At 43.2% G+C, this 19398-nt stretch overlaps 2 protein-coding genes across 2 annotated transcripts in view; both read left to right on the top strand.

Annotated features, from left to right (window-relative positions):
- Window positions 1-1629, top strand: part of KCTD14 (potassium channel tetramerization domain containing 14) — an 87112-nt gene extending 85483 nt beyond the window's left edge. Inside the window, exon 3 of the transcript XR_014218760.1 lies at window positions 1217-1629. The gene's annotated coding sequence lies outside the window, so the exon portion shown is untranslated. The remainder of the gene's footprint in view (window positions 1-1216) is intronic.
- The window catches only part of RSF1 (remodeling and spacing factor 1), a 52478-nt gene that overhangs the window by 8405 nt on the left and 24675 nt on the right, over window positions 1-19398 (top strand). Inside the window, exons 2-8 of the mRNA XM_082218985.1 lie at window positions 8097-8188; window positions 9107-9199; window positions 9789-9994; window positions 11635-11786; window positions 12478-14174; window positions 17311-17514; window positions 18917-19021. Of these exons, the coding sequence (XP_082075111.1) occupies window positions 8097-8188; window positions 9107-9199; window positions 9789-9994; window positions 11635-11786; window positions 12478-14174; window positions 17311-17514; window positions 18917-19021 (2549 nt within the window). The remainder of the gene's footprint in view (window positions 1-8096; window positions 8189-9106; window positions 9200-9788; window positions 9995-11634; window positions 11787-12477; window positions 14175-17310; window positions 17515-18916; window positions 19022-19398) is intronic.

Genomic DNA, 19398 nt, shown 5'->3' with positions numbered 1-19398 from the left:
GGACGGGAGAGTAGCTCTTGCACTCGAATCCTGCTTGCCGGTTTCCCAGAGGCAACTGTTCAGCCACTGTGAAAATAGAAAGCTGGGCTAGGTGGGCCCATTGGCCTGATCTAGCAGGCTGTTCTTAACGTTCTTACAAGCGATTCTTCTAATGTGGAAGACACTTGATCCCGGGCCTTGACAGAAGATCTTAGGACATGGACGGGCTTGAACGGGAAGAGGCACTCCTTCAGATTTGTTACTATCTGGCACCTTGAGTGCTGGTAAAGGCATCTCACAATTTTAAGAATGATACATTTGTGTTGCTAGTAGTGGAATGCTGTGGAAATTTTCACAATGGCCATATTGTAGGCTCAGCTGGATTTTTAGTATTTTACTATTGTATTCTTGATTCACATCATTTGACAATTGTTTAATCTTACTGTATCGTTTTCTGATTTGAACAAACCAAGGTCCTCCTGTTGCTGCTACTAGGAGACCTGTTTCCACAAATACCTCTTTTCAGCTGGAGAATGTAACCTTCATTCAATATCAGCCCTATATATTTTGCTCCGTGAGGTCAAGAATAAATGATGTCTTTCCCCCTCGCAGCAAGGACCAACACTTTAAAAAGCCTTGCAGCCCCATTCAGATATTTTATCCCCTGTTTGTGGTGTCATCTGAAGTATCGTATTTTTTGCTCTATAAGACTCACTTTTTCCCTCCTAAAAAGTAAGGGGAAATGTGTGTGCGTCTTATGGAGCGAATGCAGGCTGCGCAGCTATCCCAGAAGCCAGAAGAGCAAGAGGGATTTCTGCTTTCACTGCGCAGCGATCCCTCTTGCTGTTCTGGCTTCTGAGATTCAGAGTATTTTTTTTCTTGTTTTCCTCCTCCAAAAAACTAGGTGCATCTTGTGGTCTGGTGCGTCTTATAGAGCGAAAAATACAGTAGATTGCTTCATCCTGCTGCATGGCCAGCCTGTCTCTCCATTCAGTGTTAGAAACTCAGATATATCAACTAATCGCCAAATGACTCCTTATACCTGGGTTACAGTCGCCACGACAATGTCTAGGCACCTTTTTGCAGTGGAATTTATTATCATTATCCTAATTATTTCCTTACTATACCGCTTTATATTTTAAGGGGAGGGGGAATCTCTCATGGGTTTAAAGCACATTGATACATCAAATACAGTGGTACCTTGGGTTACATACGCTTCAGGTTACATACGCTTCAGGTTACAGACTCCACTAACCCTGAAATAGTGCTTCAGGTTAAGAACTTTGCTTCAGGTTGAGAACAGAAATCGTGTTCCGGCGGCGTGGCGGCAGCAAGAGGCCCCATTAGCTAAAGTGGTGCTGTAAGAACAGTTTCAGGTTAAGTACGGTCCTCCAGAACAAATTAAGTACTTAACCCGAGGTACCACTGTAAAACAATCCAGAATAAAACAAATTCAAGCTCCAAGGAAAATATTTCAGATCCTTCTCTTAAGTGACATCTTGCTTTTCCAGTATTTATTTACCTACTTAATTTATAGAGCTGCCCCATAGCAGAAGCATTCTAGGAAGCCCGTGTGGTGTAGTGGTTAGAGTGTTGGACTAGGACCTGGGAGAACAGGGTTCAAATCCCCACTCTGTAAAGAAGCTCATTGGGTGACCTTGGAACAGTCACAGCCTCTTAACAGGATCATTATAGGGATTAACTGAGGAGGAGGGAGAACCATGTATGTGAGATATAAATGCATGTATGTGAGATATAAATGCACTAAATAAGCTCTTCTGCTGACTTGCTTAAGAAAGCTGGAGGGGCCAGCCAGATGGAGATGTCCATTGCCAACCTGGCATCCAGAGATCTCCACGTGGTCGCAGTTGGACCCGCGCCAGGAGCAAAACGCGCCTGGCTAGTTTCTAACACTGCCTCCATTTGTTCAGTATTTTCGTGTGGTGCACTCACAGTGTGGAAAGCTGTGTTAGGTGGATTTAGCCAAGATGTGCACATTGCACTGGTTGGACATTCATCACCCCCCCACACACCCTCTTCCAAACAGCAGCCTCACTTTTTTGCCTTTGCCAACTCTTTGTGAAGTTGTGGGTGGGGCATCTGCTGCAAGGAGGAAAGGAAAGAAACTACTACCCATTGGGTCATGGTGTTGATCTTTCTTTGTTTTGTCCTTTAGCAAAGGGGGTGGGGATTCCTGCAGGAATACAGAGGCATCTCTAAGGTTCCTTCTAGCTCTGTAGTTCTGTGTTAAGTAGAGTTTGGCTTAACTCTTGCTGTAGTAGTAAACTGATGACTTGCACTGAGCTGCTTCAGGCTGCAGGTGAAGTCTCGTTGGATTATTTGCTTTTCCATACCTCAAAGTGTAGTCCTTTTGGAGAATAGCATGCTGGTGAAAAGCACAGACTAATGTTCTTTTTCTGGTCCTCAAATTTTGTGGAGGATTTGTACAGGCACAAATTCAGTTAGGGAAGCCCCTTATAATTTTTTTCACACCATGGAGAGAATGAAGCATATAATGTTTAGTAGGGTGTATTTTTTTTTACTCCAGCTGTAATGAAGGTAGATGATTTAGTGATGTTACTATGTCATGCATTTTTCTGGTTTTATATTGTAAACCAACCTGTGATCCTCGAATGAATGGGCGGCATAGGAATTCAATAAATAAATAAATAAATTTAATTCTTAATTTAAATTTAAAAATCTTTACCTCTCACAGATGATTCATTAGTCACTGATATCTAAGGTGAAAAGAGTAGATTGGATTGTTAATTGTTGCATTTTCATATTATGTGATGAGTGCTTTGGGACTGATTTTAGGGGTCAAAAAATGGGAGTGCGGCTATTAAGAATGTTGTTGACTACTCAGTGAAATACAGTATGTTAGGGGAAACTATGTGTGGAAATGTATTGTAAATTGCTTAGAGATTTAAAACTGTGTATATTAGGGAAATACACACTAAAATGGTGATACATTTTCTTGAGGACAGATGAACTGTATGAACAGATGTCAGAATAGGGTAAATTAAAACTTAATTAAGATTGGTAAAATGAGAAACCAACATTGAGAGATTTGTCCATCCGTCTTAGTTAGTATCTTGGTAGCCCCGTGGACAAAGGAGATTTTTGAGCAGGCTGTTAAAAGGTTTGCAGTATTTTGGGTTCCCCAACAATCATTTTGTCTTGGGTTTAAAATTTCCTAGAAAACTATATTCATTCACTGTGCAGGCTTTATAGAAAAATGTCAGGCACTAAGTAAGGGACTGTGGGTAATTTGCAAAAGTAATACTGTGCAGAGTTTGAGCTTGTGATTGCATGCATCGCATGTGTACTTCCTCCCAGCACGTCCTCCATTTGCAGCATGGGGGCAGCACACTGAAAGGAAGGACTCACATGCAATCTCTACCTAAAGTATCATGTTTTTTGGAAGACAACACACCCAAACAAACAGTGTCTCTCTTGTGTTTTCCCAGTAGCTTCCCAGTTGCTATTAATGTTAGTTAAGTGCCGACTCTCCCTCCTGAATGAAGATATTTGTAGTGTAATCCAATTTTGCACATGACTCTGTAAATGACCCACTTGTGTGCCAGGCTGGATGGGCTGAAAGTAGTTCTGAAGCAAATTGTAAGGAGCATGGAAGTTCCTTCTCCTTATGTATACCAGCCCTTTTTAGTGCAGCTGTGCTGTTTTTCATTTGGTTTCTTTCTTTTCATTTGTAGATGAGCAGTGTTGATGTTTTATTTCTGTTTTGTAAACTACCTGATAATTTTTGCAGTGGTAAGTGGCATGAATATATATTTAAATAAAACAAACAAATAAATATATTCGATCTGTCTAGGGGAAACTGAGATGGTTGTGGGAAATTTTAAGAGCCTCAGTGATTTGGTCAATAACCCGTTGTAGGATATTTTAGAACTGGAAAAGATGCCATGAAAGGCAACCAAAATGACTAAGAGTCATAAGAAATGCACATAAGTACACCCATAAACAATTGTAAACAGTGGTTTGAAAAGGCTTTGAAATTCAAGATGTAGTTGATGTTTCTTATGCAGATCATAGAGGTATAGAATTGTGTTGTGCGTTTACAATAGTAATTGGTGAGAATTACATCATTCTACCTTACCTCGTTTTATTTGGATGAGTGTATATTTGCAGTCGGATGCAGGTGATATTTTTCTAGGTTTAAGCCAGGATCTAGGGATGCGGGTGGCGCTGTTGACTAAACCACAGCGCCTAGGGCTTGCCGATCAGAAGGTTGGTGGTTTGAACCCCCACGACGGGGTAAGCTCCCATTGCTCAGTCCTTGCTCCAGTCAACCTAGCAGTTCGAAAGCACATCAAAGTGCAAGTAGATAAATAGGTACCGTTCTGACGGGAAGGTAAATGGTGTGCCTGTGCACTGCTCTGGTTCTCCAGAAGCGGCTTAGTCATGCTGGCCTCATGACCTGGAAGCTGAACGCCGGCTCCCTTGGCTATATAAAGCGAGATGAGCGCCGCAACCCCAGAGTCGTCCGCGACTGGACCTAACGGTCAGGGGGTACCTTTACCTTTATGTTTGCAATAAATGTTGCCGTATATTTGTGTTCTGAGCTTACTGTGTTATGCCATTCACCTGCTTCTGAAGCGCCAGCACAATTCTGACTTTCTTAGCAGATGCCTGCTTGGCTTCCCTGTAACTGTCACCAGCACTTGACAACTCTTTGATTTGTAGTATTCCACTTCACTTCTTCTGTGCTCTGTTTTTCCTAGTAGTTTCATCTTTGGAAAACAGACTACAACACTTCAGAGAACATTACCTATTGTGTGTTGCTCTCAAGTCATTTTAAATATAGAAACTCAGCTCTGCATACAAGAGATAAGGAGTTTGTGGTGAGCACACTTGTTTCCTCCCTTTGCTCTAGGGGTAGGGGACCTCTGGCCCGCAGACAAGTGTTCACCTGCTGGGTAGTCCAATTTTGCCCACAAGGCCATTTCTTCAAAACTACACCCAACTGTCAGCTGCTGCCACTGACTGATGAGCAGGGGAAGGTTCAGTCCTGCTGGGATTTGCCTTCCCAGTGTCCCCATGTGGGATGCACTGATGAAGTAGATCCCTGCAGAGACCAAAATTCAGTCCTCCACTCATCAGCTGGTGAGCAGAGTGTTTAATCCTGCTGTGCCAGCTTCTCCAGTTTCCTTGTCAGATGCTGAGGGGAGATGAAGATCCAGCCCACCAGGCCGAAAAGTTTCCCTACTTTTGCTTTGCTCTCTTTCAAAAATTCCCTCCCTCTCGTTTTCAGCATTAATTCTGTCAGTACCAGTTGGTTGCACCAGTTGGTTGCAAATTGAAGATAAAGACAACCATGGTGTTAACCTTGGTGTGATGAACACTGAAAAAGGAAAAGAGAATTTGTTCAGAAGGGGTGTTTGAGCCTGCCTTGTGCTCCTTATTTTGACTGTGGATAAGAAGGCCACTGAGATTGCATATTTAAAATGATTCTCTCTTATCTGGACAGCCACTGCTGATTATTTGTCCCAGTTGGTTTTGTTGCAACCTGAAATCTGTTTTGCACCTAGCAGACCAGACTGTTGTTGTTGTTGTTGTTTAGTCATGTCCGACTCTTCGTGACCCGGTGGACCAGAGCCTCCCTTACTTCTTCCTTCTCTCCATTTTAAGACTGTGACAAATTGCTTACTTTGGGACTTTCTTTCCACCCTCCATTTTCTCACCTGCTCCCTTTTCTGTTTTGCTTAACATCTCACCTGAAGAACAGTTCTGGAAAATTCTGTAACTTTCTTACTACTTTTCGACGTGAGCGTTACCCTAGTGAGGCTTTTGCATTCTGCATTGTCTTCAGTGTTGGTGTGCCTTGGAAAAATAATAATAATGGATGAGCGAGCTTTGAATGTTGCCTCTGCTGCTTTGTTGCTATTTACCCCTCATTTCTCCTCCCTGGCTTTCCTTCTTTGGGATCTGTGCCAGGCACTTGTACTCTCTCTTCTAGTCTTGATTCCTTTCTTTTTAATTCCTTCCAATTATCCTCTTAAATAGGGCTCACTAAACATAGTGGACCCAATATCCCCCCTTCCTCACCTATTTGGTCTCCCCCCCCCATTTTTCTTGCTCTTATTATTCTCTGAAGCCAGCTATTTGACCACTTCACCCAAATACCTCCCTTTCTTCCCCCCTCCCAATTGTCTAACTGGCTGTTGTTACCTGCATTCCCACTCTCTCTGACAAGTAAATACAAGATCAACCAAACCACTAGCTTACTGAAACACCAGCAAAGAATGTATTTTGACTAGTGTGCAGCATTCTTTGGTTGACTTTCTAAGCAAAGACTTCCAAGCAAATACTACTACTACAACTGCTACTACTACTAATTTATATATTTATACCCCGCCCATCTGGCTGGGTTTCCCCAGCCACTCTGGGCGGCTTCCAACAAAATATTAAAAACAATACAGTGTCAGACCTTAAAAACTTTCCTAAACAGGGCCGCCTTCAGTTGTCTTTTAAAAGTAAAATAGTTGTTTATCTCCTTGACATCTACTGGGAGGGCGTTCCACAGGGAGGGCGCCACTACTGAGAAGGCCCTCTGCCTGGTTCCCTGTAACCTCACTTCTCGCAGCGAGGGAATCGCCAGAAGGCCCTTGGGGCTGGACCCTCAGTGTCCGGGCTGGATGATGGGGGGTGGAGACGCTCCTTCAGGTATACAGGACCCAGGCCGTTTAGGGATTTAAAGGTCAGCACCAACATTCTGAATTGTGCTTGGAAACCTACTGGGAGCCAATAAATATCTTTCAGGACTAGTGTTATATGGTCTTGGTGGCCGCTCCCAGTCACCAGTCTAGCTGCCGCATTCTGGATTAATTGCAGTTTCTGTGTCACCTTCAAAGGTAGCCCCACATAGAGCGCATTGCAGTAGCCCAAAGAATTTTGGTTGCTCCAGCACAAATTTCATGAAGCAATATGTGAACCTCTTTAAGATTATAGAATCTTAGAGCTGGAAGGGACCCAAGGGAGTCCAGCCGCCTGCAATGTAGGAATCTCAGCTAAAGCATCCATGACAGATGGCCACCCAACATCTGCTTAAAAACCTCCAAGGAAGGAGAGTCCACCACTTCTCGTGTCAGTCTATTCTAGTGCTGAACAGCTCTTATTATCAGAAAGTTTTGCCGAATGTTTAGTCAGTATCTCCTTTCTTGTAACTTGAAGCCATTGCCTCAAGTCCTACCCTCCAGGGTAGGAGAAAACAAACGTGTAGCGTTCTAGTTTGAAAGCAGTTCTAAAACGTTATAAAAATGCTTATGCCATTTTTCGAAAGTTAAAACATGAGGGATAAATAGCTCCTGTGCAAGGCTGGCTTCCCAAAGGATAGGGCAGCTGTGATATTTTTCCAGGTCTGTATCAGGCTGTCCATCTCAGCACCTTTTCAGATCTGCCTGCGTGGGTGTTGCTCCGTTCTGCCACTAGGTGCCGCTGTAGTTTGCTCCTGGTTCATATGCGGGTTGAGAGAAAGAGAGAGACTCTATGAACAAAGGAAAAGATGTTAAGTTCTTTTATAAATCCTTAATAATTAACCCCACCTAAGGTGTAAAATCACATTTTAGCATATGTCTGATTTTAGTGCTGGAAGGCTGAGCTACCTAGATTCTAAGGTAGATGAGAAACTGCGCGGTCATCTTTTTCTAGAAACTTCCTGGTCCAGTAGTGCTAATGGAGAAGTAGTAAGATTGCCTCTTAATAGTTAAGGCATAAGTAATCTTCGTTAAGCTTTTCCAAGTAAGAATATAACAAGCGCATTGGTAAGAAGTGCCTTGATGCATCAGCTCACCTTGTTTCACATTCTTTGTAAGAATCCTAGCCACCCTTCAGGTGCAAGGTGGTTGACAGGAAATTGGTTGGTAGTCCACTGTTGGGATTATAGTATGCCTTTTGTTACACCTTGATCTGTTACGATGTTCAGACCATGCAGTTTTTACTGTGTGTATGAGCGTGAGCATCCTATTTTAATATTTTGGCTGTGTGGATTAGTTAACATTTAACGTTTGTCTTTCTCTTGAATTTGCGCTTACGTCTAGCATTTAGAACCTAGTTGCTTATTTGTTTTTTAAACTCCCTCCCCTTCTTGTTTGTAGTTCCCAGAGAGCTGGTAGAACTTCACTTGAAACTGATGAGGAAGATCGGAAAATCCGTCACAGCAGATCGCTGGGAAAAATACTTGATCAAGGTAAGTTGTTCTTACATTGGATGCTTTGAAACTCTACTACTGGGTGATATATGATGTTGGGAATCCCCAATACCATGGCCAGAAATAGGAGGTGTCTGTGCCAATTTTTGTTTTTGTATTGTTTAATATTAGATATAGTGTGCAGATGTAATCACTACCATCCAGAAATAATTTTAAGGAATTTCCAGAGCACACAAAAATCAATGTCCTTCTAATACAATTCATTTAAATGATTGTTATGAAAGGCTTCTGGGTCTTCCAGTTTTTCATATTTGGTCTCTGGGGCAGCATGTTTTTGGAACCTTTAATAGGGTCTTCTTGGTGGCGGCCCCGCAATTATGGTAGTCAGTTCCTTCTAAGGTTGGCAGGTCTCATCCATCACATCCTTTAAATGGGACTAAGCACAGGTTGGATGACCATCTGTCAGGGATTCTTTGGTTGTGATTCCGGCATTGCAGTGGGTTGGACTCGGTGAGCCTTGGGGTCCCTTCCAGTTTACAGTACTATGATTCCATGACTGATATTTCCTCTGATTAATAGAGCTCTTGCTGTCTGTATCTAGCTGAATTTTATTGTTTCTGTTTCATCTCTGTACTGGCGTTTAGATTGTAGTGTTGTTTCTGAATGGATTCGAAAGTGGTTTTTGTGTTTGAATTTGCATTTTTATATATGTTGTGAACTGCTTTGTAGTACGTGTTCTCAAAAGGCAGACTATAAGTCAGCTAAACAAATAAATAAATAAATAAATACCCATCCTAGGTCCCCATTTTGTTAGTTTAACAGCAATCCACATCCCTCTGCTTTTTCCAGTTCCTGTTTTATTCCTACAAAAACTGAAACTTTAGGTAACACTTCATTGAGTATGGGTGCCATGATGGGAGATCACTTCGTGCTTAATTTAAACCATTTTCCTTTCAGATGTGTCAAGAATTCAACAGCACCTGGGCATGGGAAATGGAGAAAAAAGGATACTTTGAAATGAGCATGGAATGCAAGTTGGGAATATTGAAGGTACTATTGTCTTCAACTCACGTGATAGTTTTCTGGAATACCTGATTATCCTCCAAACACCATTTATAGCATTATGAGTTTATCATGGGCTTATGCATCCTCCACCTTCCCAATTCCCTTGCATTTTCCAATTTCCTGCACTGTTTCTGGATTGACCAAACCATGGCTACATGGTGGGTGAGTGTCATTCATTTAGAAAGCTACCTTTATATGCTACTCCAGACCTACAGAAAATGCAGTGGGGGATTCAAAACGTCCCTTTTAAAAAGAGATGGTGAGGCGGAACCACTGAAGACCGCTTGCTTTGGTATCTACTTCGTAGCAGGTCTCCAAAGTCTCAAGCACAAGCCTTTCCCAGCCCTCTCTCATTTATAGCAATGCTAGAGATTAAATCTGAGTCCTTCTTAATACAGATCATGGGCCCTGCCATCTGAGCTATGGCTCCTCCCCAACAATTTCTTAAATCAAGCCCTTCAAGTACTGTTTTTTGCAAATTAGTCTCTTGCTGGTGCATCAGCAGAGAGTGTTCCTTTGGTGTTTCCAACATTAGTTTGATGTGCTCTTTCTCTCTCTCCCCCTTTTTCTTTAGTACCTTTGTGAGTGCCAGTTTGATGACAATCTAAAATTTAAGAATATCATTAATGAGGAAGATGCAGATGCTATGCGCCTTCAGCCGATTGGCAGAGACAAAGATGGGCTGACCTACTGGTACCAGCTGGATCAAGATCATAATGTTAGGGTGTATGTCGAAGAGCAAGATGATCAAGATGGGTCTTCGTGGAAGTGCATTGTCAGGTATTGTTCTTTTTACCTTCGGTTTTCCAGACTTTAGAAGAAACGCCTCTCTCAGGTTCATTTATTGGATAGGATTTTTTAAATGTTCTCTCTGACTCACTGTGCATAAGGAAATATTTACAGCTACACGTACATCTTTGCGATGGTTTAGTGCTGCACCTGAAACAAAGCCAAACGCTTACAAAGTGGTGGTTCAGAAAAGGGCCGCCAAAATGATCCAAGAGATTGGAGCAATTTCCCTATGAAGAAAAGTTGCAGTACTTGGGACTTTTAGTTTAGAGAAAAAGCTGGAGCTGATTGTGATCATATTATAACATTTTGGCAGCAGACAGAGTTGTATGATTTCTGTTTGAAATATATTGCTATGACTTGTTTTAATTAATAAAAAGGGGGGGAGAAGAGGCGAGTAAGATGTTACATTATAAAGGTAAAGGTAAAGGGACCCCTGTTAGGTCCAGTTGTGGCCGACTCTGGGGTTGCGGCACTCATCTCACTTTATTGGCCGAGGGAGCTGGCATACAGCTTCCAGGTCATGTGGCCAGCATGACTAAGCCGCTTCTGATGAACCAGAGCAGTGCACGGAAACGCCGTTTACCTTCCCGCCAGAGTGGTACCTATTTATCTACTTGCACTTCATGCTTTCGAACTGCTAGGCTGGCAGGAGCAGGGACCGAGCAACGGCAGCTCACCCCGTCACTGGGATTCGAACCGCCAACCTTCTGATCAGCAAGCCCTAGGCTCTGTGGTTTAACCCGCAGCGCCACCCGCGTCCCTTATGTAACATTATAGAAGTTTATAAAATTATGCATGGCATAACATAACATTAGAGCTCTCTAATAACATTGGAACTCATGGGCACCCAGTGAAGATGAACGTTTGGACAGATAAGAGAAAGTACTTCTTCACGCAGCACAATGTCAAACCATGGAACTGCTCCCCCAGGAGGCAGCGATGGCCAGCAACTTGGGAGACTTTAAAAAAAGGATTAGGAAATTGACGGCTGCCAGCCAAGATGGCTACGCTCTACTTCCACAGGCAGTAATGCTTCCTAATACAAGTTGCTGGAAACTACTAGAGGGGAGAGGGCTCTTGTGCGCTTGTTCTGCTCCCTGGTTTCCCGCAGGCATCTGGTTAGCCACTGTGAGAACAGGATGCTGGATTAGCTAAGTGGGCCTTTGGCCTGATCTAGCAGACTATTCTAAGGTCTGGAGATCTGGCCCTGAATATGGGCTGTGGTGAATATGTGCTGCAGTGCTGGCCATTGCTCCTTTTTGTATGCCTATGTTCCTTTTGTTCCAGGCTTGCTATGTGTGGCTATTCCTTGGTTCTGCTATGCTTGCAGGTAGGTGTGAGAGGAGGGTGGGAACTGGTGTACTGACTGCTGAGAGTACGAAAGTGCCAAGTGGTTCCCTATAGCAGTGATAGGTGTCTGTGAAATTCCTTAGGGGGAAGGGGCAGTTGTGGGGACTGCACCCATGGTTTTCCAGACATAGTCCTTTACCGTTTACTTACTCTTCATTTTCCTGCTGGTGCTGGCAAAGCAGAATGCGTGCAGCCTGGTTTCCACAAGTGTGGGATATTACACAAGGCTGAAAAGGTTGTGGGGCTTGATGTGTTTGTTTTGTTTTTTGTTTATCCAGAAGCCGAAATGAGCTGGCTGAAACTCTGGAACTCCTCAAAGCACAAATTGATCCTGAACTATTAAAAAAACAGCAGCAGGATAATTCGTCACGGGAGAGCCCTAGTATTGAAGGTGAAGAGGCCAAAAAGGGCGAAGAAACGTCAACCCAAGGTTTTGCTGCTATTCTTACCTTGCAAGGGATATTTTGCATTAATCCTTCTCAGTGTTGACTATTTTGAGGGATTTATGCACTGCAAATGTGGGTGTGATTCAAAATTGGAAGCCATTTAACCTACAAAAAGCTTGAGAAGATTTTTTTTAAGCATTGCTGCTATTAAGGTGACATTAGGATGGGTACCAGGCAAGCATCTCTGGGGAAAGCATTCCTCAAAGGAGGTGCCACCATTGGACTTGCATCCCTTTTGGCCCTTCCTAGCTCTCTTCTGCAGACTTCAAATAGTAAAGCAATCATTCACTCTTCCTGGAGGGCCTTGAGAATTGTAATCCATACAGGGGAAGTGAGCTAGTAATGGAAATTTCTCAGAATAGCACAAAACTATAGTTTGCAGGGTTTCCTTTAGGGGACAGCCAGGACAGTTCAGTTGGAATGAAACCAGCATATATTTGTTACATAGATTTGCCCAGTGATTTTTTGCTGTACCGAAACGTTCACTCAGAGTAAAGTACCATTGGAGCCATTTTTGTTTCGACATGAGCTGATATTTAGCATTCATGTGTTCAGTGCCTGGAAAAACTAAATGCTTCAAAAGTTATGTAGTACTGAGGGTGGGGAGAATCATTTGGCTTACGATGATTGTAACATTGCTTTACTTTGCTCTTTTTTTTCTTTTAAATGAAACAGAAAGTAACTTGAAGGTCAAAGAAGAAAAAGAAGAGATAAAAGAGGAGCTGCCAAAACAGCTGGAAAGCCTTCCACCTCCAGCAGTTTCGGAAGAGGAAAACAAGATAAAATTAGAAAAAGTGCAAGAGAGAGAAATCATAAAGCTGCCAGTTATAGTGAAGTTAGACAAACCTTTGGAAAACAATGGGGAAATGCAGATTACCAAAGAAGAAAGGGACTCTTTTAAAGAAAACGTTAAGCCCATTAAAGTGGAGGTGAAGGAAAATAAGCTAGAGCCAAAAGACTTGAAAGATGTAAATAGCAATGCAGAGGCAACTGTTCACGAGCCCGAGAGGATAGAGTTCTGTGTCAATGTCAAAGCTCCCCAGGAAGTGGTGGAGCGAAGTGTGGAAGAAAGTGAGAAACTAAAAAATGACCAGCAGGCAAAGATTCCACTGAAAAAGCGAGAGATTAAGCTGACTGATGATTATGACAGTCCCTTAAAAGGGCCCTTGCGAAAATGTATTACCCCAACGAAGGATGTCTTGAAGGAGGAAGGGAAACAAGAGGAAGAGACGTTTAAAAGAGTCCCTACAATTACCGATGGGAAATGTCTTGTTAATGGGGAGGTTAGTAGTGAGAAAATCATGCCAAATAACAAGTTGGAACGTTCCCCAGGCACAAAGGAAGATGCCTCCAGCCTGCCTAAGGAGGAAAATGGTGTAAGCGGCGAGAAAATACTGGAGACCGTTAGCACAATAGTAAGAACAGCTGATGTCGAAAGAAATATTTTGCATACAGGGAAGGAGGTAGCTAGTATGGTAGCTGAGGTTTCTTATCAGAAAGTGCCTTTAAAGGAGGAGACCAGCCTGAAAGGAAAAGAAAACTTGCTTGACAGTAAGACTTCAGAGTCTGTCGTAGAAGCACCTTCAAAAACGGATGATTGTCTCAAGAAGTCAGTGGAACCTGTGAAAGCAAAAGATGGCCTGGCACCTCCCAAGGAATGTCCAGATAAATCCTTAACTGCATCTTCCCCAAAGGAGCAGGTTACTCCAGCAGTTGAAGAGGATCTGAAAAGTAAGGGTCAAGCCGGGGAGAAGGCAGAGTTGCTAAGAGCGGCTGTGACTCCACCGCCTGCTCCAGCCCTTCCCTCGGAGAAATCAGTTGCTGAGAAGGAGGAATCTATCTCTAAAAGCACACTTCCTGATAGATGCAAAGTCCAGGCAGGGCAGGATTCTAAGCCGCAGAAGGACTCTGAAGCTGAAGGGAAAGAAACGCCCAAATTAGGCAATGCCCAAAGTTCTGCCGAGGAACCACCTGAGGCTAAAAAAGAGCCTGTGAAAAGCAAGTGTAAATACAAGCTGATTTCTGAAGACGAAGGTTCTCTAACGGAGAATAGGGAAATCACCTCTGAGAGGCAGAAAGATGGGATCAAGCTCACAATCAGGATCTCGAGTAGAAAGAAAACTGACCCTCAACCCAAGACTCAGAATGCAGCCTCTGAAAAGGAGGAGGAGGCGGCTGTTGGTGTCGGTCGCGTTTTAAGGAGGTCTCCCCGGATATCTAAGCCCACTCCCAAAATAGCGGAGACCCGAGATCAGAAGCCCGAGAAAAAACGGAGTGAGGAGGAGGAAGAAAAACCAGCTGCGGTGCAAAAGCCGGAGAAGAAAGAGGACTCAAAAAAGCAAGAGAAGGAAATAAATTCTAAGGCTAGCAAGGTAAAATAGTCACATGAGAGCTGTGTGCCTTGAGTCTTCTGAATTTTGCTGGCCACTAATGTTGCTTAGAAACCCAAACCTATGCTAAGACTTTGGTTTCTACCCATCCACCCCCACCCCAACCCCATTATACTAATCTTACAGTTTTGGAACAGTTTTGCTCAGTTGGCAGACTTTGCTCTGTACCCAGTATTCTAATTTTTACTCTGTTTTGACGTTTTTAGCACAAGGCATTATGCCTGGAAGCAGGAGTGATAGAACACAGTATAGAGAGCTTCTGCTTGCCTGACAGGGTCTCACTAAAGCAGTGGAACTGTTCCCTTTTCTCTTCTCCCCTGCGCAACCTCAAAATCTGCACCAGAGATTTGAAGGATTCTCTGGAGTAGATTTTTGGGGGCACACAAGAGGAGAGGAAGCGGGAGTCCCAATTATGTGAGCATTTGTCTCCTGAGAAATGATGGCTGCAGAGAAGGTGTGATCATGTGATCCACACAGTTACTAGCTGGCTTAGAAGTAGGGTGTAGATAGTTCAATAGCTTTGCAAAAAATAAAATGATGCAGGAAACTTCACGTTACGTTACACTGATGTAGCAGAAGCTATTGGTGAATGGAAGAAAGCTTGATGTAAGATTGCAGCATTTAGATGTTTAATTGATTCAGTGAATCAGTTGAAAAGTTTTTGATAGGCTAAAACGATATCTCGTGCCTTAGCAGTTATTACTAGCTAGTGTTTTCTACACTGGCTATACGGTGTGCATTTAGTTACAGTGATTATTGCATGGGAAACGTTTGCCCTTCTGCAAAGTTGGAGTAGTTGAGGGTCACATGTTTGATGATACCTGGAAACGGTACAAAAAATGAGTCTAGAATATATTTGTGTGTGTGAAAGAAATGGAATAGGAAGTTGCAGAGTTAATACAAGAGTCATCAGGGATGCCAGTAAGGCAACTGGAAGGAGCACTTCTGTTTGAGAATGGCAAGAATAATGTTCTGGCTGCTACGTCATCACAAGGTCAAAATCTATGGCCAAGAGAGTAAAATCCATCATGATCCAGTGGTTTACTGTGAGTGGGGAACACCTGGTGAGGGCTGCAGGCTTCAGGGAAAGAGGAAGATTTTTTTTTTCCAAGTGAATTTTTATTGTTTTCCTTACATATTCTTTTCCAACAAATTGTAATAGCACCATACATCCCCCTTGACTCTGCTGAGTCGCGACCCCCCTCCCTCCCCACAACTGGTATATTTATCCTCTTTCCATCACGCACATCATTCTCATATTAGTACTATTATACATTGGAGGTATTATGTCAATCCTGCTAGTGTCTTGACCTCTTTACAATTCTTCTTTAAATATTCAATAAATTTACTCCAGTTATTTTGGTATCTTTGATCTCCCTGGTCCCGGATCCTCCCTGACAGTTTGGCAAGTTCTGCATATTCTGTCAACTTCGCCTGCCACTCCTGAATAGTTGGTATATCTTGTACTTTCCATCTTTGGGCCAGAAGGGTCCTCGCGGCAGCTGTAGCATACATGAACAAATTTTGATCTTCTATTTTAATTTCTGTTCCTATTAAGCCTAATAGACACGCTTCCGGTCTTTTGGGGAAAGTATATCTAAATATTTTTTTGAGTTCATTATAAATTAATTCAACTCAGGGAAAGAGGAAGATTTTGAGACAGGCAGTGTCTTCGTCCTCCTTCAGCTAAGACTTGGTTGGGTTACATGTCCTCTGACTGGGCACTCTCAGTAGATTCCTGGTGGCGGTGCCCTCACTTGCCTCATTATCCCCATTTGATTTGAAAGAAAAGAGTCAGACAGAGGCACTGCTTTCTACTTTGATGTTTCCCTATGTGTGGTTTTAGGATTGTGCCAGAGAGATACTGTCCTTGCTCTGCACAATTTAGTGGTCCATTCCTGTGTGAGCAATCTGCCCACAAGGTGCAAAATTGTTTTCAGAAGAGAGCCCGGCCTCCAGCTAAATCTGAGGTATCTCTCATTGTGAAAGCCAAGTCTTTCTCCTGTCTCCACAGTGAACTGTCACGCGAATTCCCAGTTTGGTCTCATCAGCTGCATCAATCCTGAGGGAAGGTTTTCCCTTGTTTGAAGGGCAGACTGAAAAAGAAAGATTTCATATGCAAGGACAGAACTTGTTCTCTTTCTCTTCAAACGCAGTGCTTGTATCACTAGATCCTAATTTGCAGCAGCAGGCCCTATGATCAGATTGTAGCTCATTTGTGTGTGGAACAGATGATGGGTGCTGGTATAAAGTAGTGTAACTTCAGAAGGGAAGGAAATAAATGAGTTGCTTTGCTTGTTTTTTGTTTTGTTTTTTAAAGAGTGATATTGGCCTTATTCAGAAATAACACTAAATCATTGATTGACATTATGACAACAAGTGTTGGTGAGCCTTGGACTCATGTGCTCCTCTTTGTCCTCCGGTATAGGCTTACGGAGAAGTTTAGAAGCTTTCCCTACAATTTTAGATTAAATGCAGCTTGCTGTGACATCTAAATCTAGACAAATTGGATAATCTTAACCAGGGGTCAGCAAGGTTTATCTTGCCTGGGCCGGATCGGTACCACGGAGATCCCTCCGTGGGCCCGATCACGCGCATGATTTTCAGTGTCTGCGCCTGCGCAGATGTGCCGGTTTAGCGCAGTGCGAGAGCGGACACCTCGGTTCGGGGGTGGCTCAATGGGCCGGTCAAACGACCTCCGGGGGCCGCTTTTGGCCCATGGGCCTTAGGTTGCTGACCCTTGATCTTAACTGTGGTTAATCTTAACAATGGTTTGTTTCTTTAAAAAAAAGAACATAGTTAAGATCAAGCACAATTTAGGGTTATGGGGGCATGGTAAACAGTGACTAATCTAAAATAGAAGCAACAGTTTCCTTGCAGCTGCACTGGAGGAGAGGGGGGAGTTTGAACCTGCGGCTCCCTGCGGCTTGTTCTTATACTGCTAAACCATTTAGCATTGAATCCCAGTACAACTGTTGTCATGTCCAGAAGGCATTGTATAATCTGCGCATGGCTATTTTTTATTTGATACAATGTAAACTGGGGGAATGTATGATTCAGCATGGAACTGTAACAAGGTGCCGAGACAATGAGGTTTCCCTTGTCACTGGGTTTCTAGGCCTCACAGCGAAGCAAAGTTCGGTGGGCTGGGACTCGAACTCGTGGTAGGTGGAGATATTCGAGCAATGATGAGAGCGATGATTCAGAGAGTGAAGAAGACTCTGAGGATCAGGAGGAAGAGGAGGAGGAAGAGGAAGAACCTGCGCCTGCTGATGACGATGAGCCGTGCAAGAAATGCGGCCTCCCCAATCACCCAGAGCTAGTAGGTTCTTGTCTTCAAGAGCAGTGAAACTTAGAAAAGCCATTCTTAAGCATTCTGCAGATACACTGGCTCAGTTCAGACATCATACCAAACCTATGGCTAAAGGAAGTTTATAGACTTGGCATGTTGTCTGAATTGGCAATGCATGGTTTGTGTTTCGTCAGTAAAGCAGGTTTGGGTGTGCAAATCATGTTTTAGTGTGATGTCTGAATTGACCAGCCACCCCTGCAGGCTGTTGCACCTTGAAGGCAGAATGAATTTAAGTGGTGGGGTTCTTCGAAGATGGGAAACGAAAGCAGACAAGCGATTCTAAGTCATGTTGTGCATTTGGAAGTTCGGACCTGGGAGCAGATTCTGAACTATTACGTGTTACATAAATATGGGGCAATAACACTGACAAAAAATAGGCACCTTAAATTATTCTTGTGCATGTATGTGTGTTCTTTAAAAAATCACTCTGCTTGCATTGTTCCTTTTCTGTGGATGAGATCAAAATTCCAATCACAGTGGCACTCCATGCAGTAGTTGCATTTGGGATCACAGCTTTGCTGCAAAATTCAGTTGGTTTAATGGCGGTGGCTTTTGTCCCAGGAACACTTGAAATCTGTAGTTTGGTGGGAAGGCTGGGTACTCAACAGAAACCTTGGAATCCTTGCAAAACCACAGGGCTGTTTAGAGAAACAGTGACAACCAAAGGCCCATTTGGTCTTTTCTATCTTCTCTCCCTAGTAGGATTTAACAGAAAAATTCTCCTCTCTGAGGATCATACACATTTATGAACTGGAATGTCTTCATATCAAAATAGGCTGTGTTGCAGTGTAGTCCTGACATAGCCAGTTCCCTTAAGAATTGCCCATATTGTGTTTAAAGAGAATAACATCTTCCCATTTGAGTCTGTAGCTGCACCAGAAGAGAAGAGACGGAGCATGTTTTTGCCTCTACTTTATGACAATAGCGAATTCAGGTTTAATCTAGGAATGTTAATATACCTGGAGCCTGATCTGGTTAACCCCTTTAAAATCCTACCCATGTCAGTGAGAGAATTAATACCTTCCATTGAAGTCAGTGGGACTTAAAAGAGTTTAATGAATATTGCCCCTGGGCTTTCCAGCAAAAGCAACAGTTTATCTGCTTATGGCTCTATTGGCCACTTCAATTTCAGAATATTTATGCCAGCCTTCCTCAACCTGGCCCCCCTCCGAATACCGTCGGACAACAGCTCACATCATCCCTGACCAATGGCCATGCTGGCTGGAACTGATGGGAGTTGTAGTCCACAACGTCTGGACTTGCACCGGTTGGTGAAGGCTGATTTATGCAAACATAGGAAAGCAAGGTGCACCTTGATGTGCTTCACAGTGCAAGTGCGAGGTCCGACTGACTCCTTGGTTCATTTTCGCAGATTCTCTTGTGCGACTCTTGTGACAGCGGCTACCATACGGCCTGCCTTCGACCCCCACTGATGATCATTCCTGATGGAGAATGGTTCTGCCCACCTTGCCAACACGTAGGCTTTGTCTTCTTTGCCTTTGTTTGTTTTGTGCTTCCTCGCATGCAAATCCTGAGTTACGGTGTGGCTATGGAAAGGAGCCTTCCATTGTTCCCTCCATTCCTTTTGGGACTGTTCACTTTGCCTTTGGTACCCATTATTGTAACAAGAACTGTAAGGTGTGGTAATAGGTGGGTGTGAATGTGTAACAAGGGTATATTACATAATCCCATGAGAATAGCATTCAGTGCACTGCAAACAAATTGCACAATAAAAATATTTGTTTGCAGTCAATGTGCAACTTGCCATAAATGAACAAATTAGTTTATAATTCTAAATGAAATGCAAACCACCCATTGTTTGTTTCCATCATCTGATAATATACTTGAGGTAGC

Source organism: Podarcis vaucheri, assembly GCF_965113315.1.
Source record: "Podarcis vaucheri genome assembly, chromosome: 4".
Taxonomy (NCBI): Eukaryota; Metazoa; Chordata; class Lepidosauria; order Squamata; family Lacertidae; genus Podarcis; species Podarcis vaucheri.
Note: the sequence above shows the minus strand (reverse complement) of the source record. Positions and strands in the feature narration are given on the sequence as shown.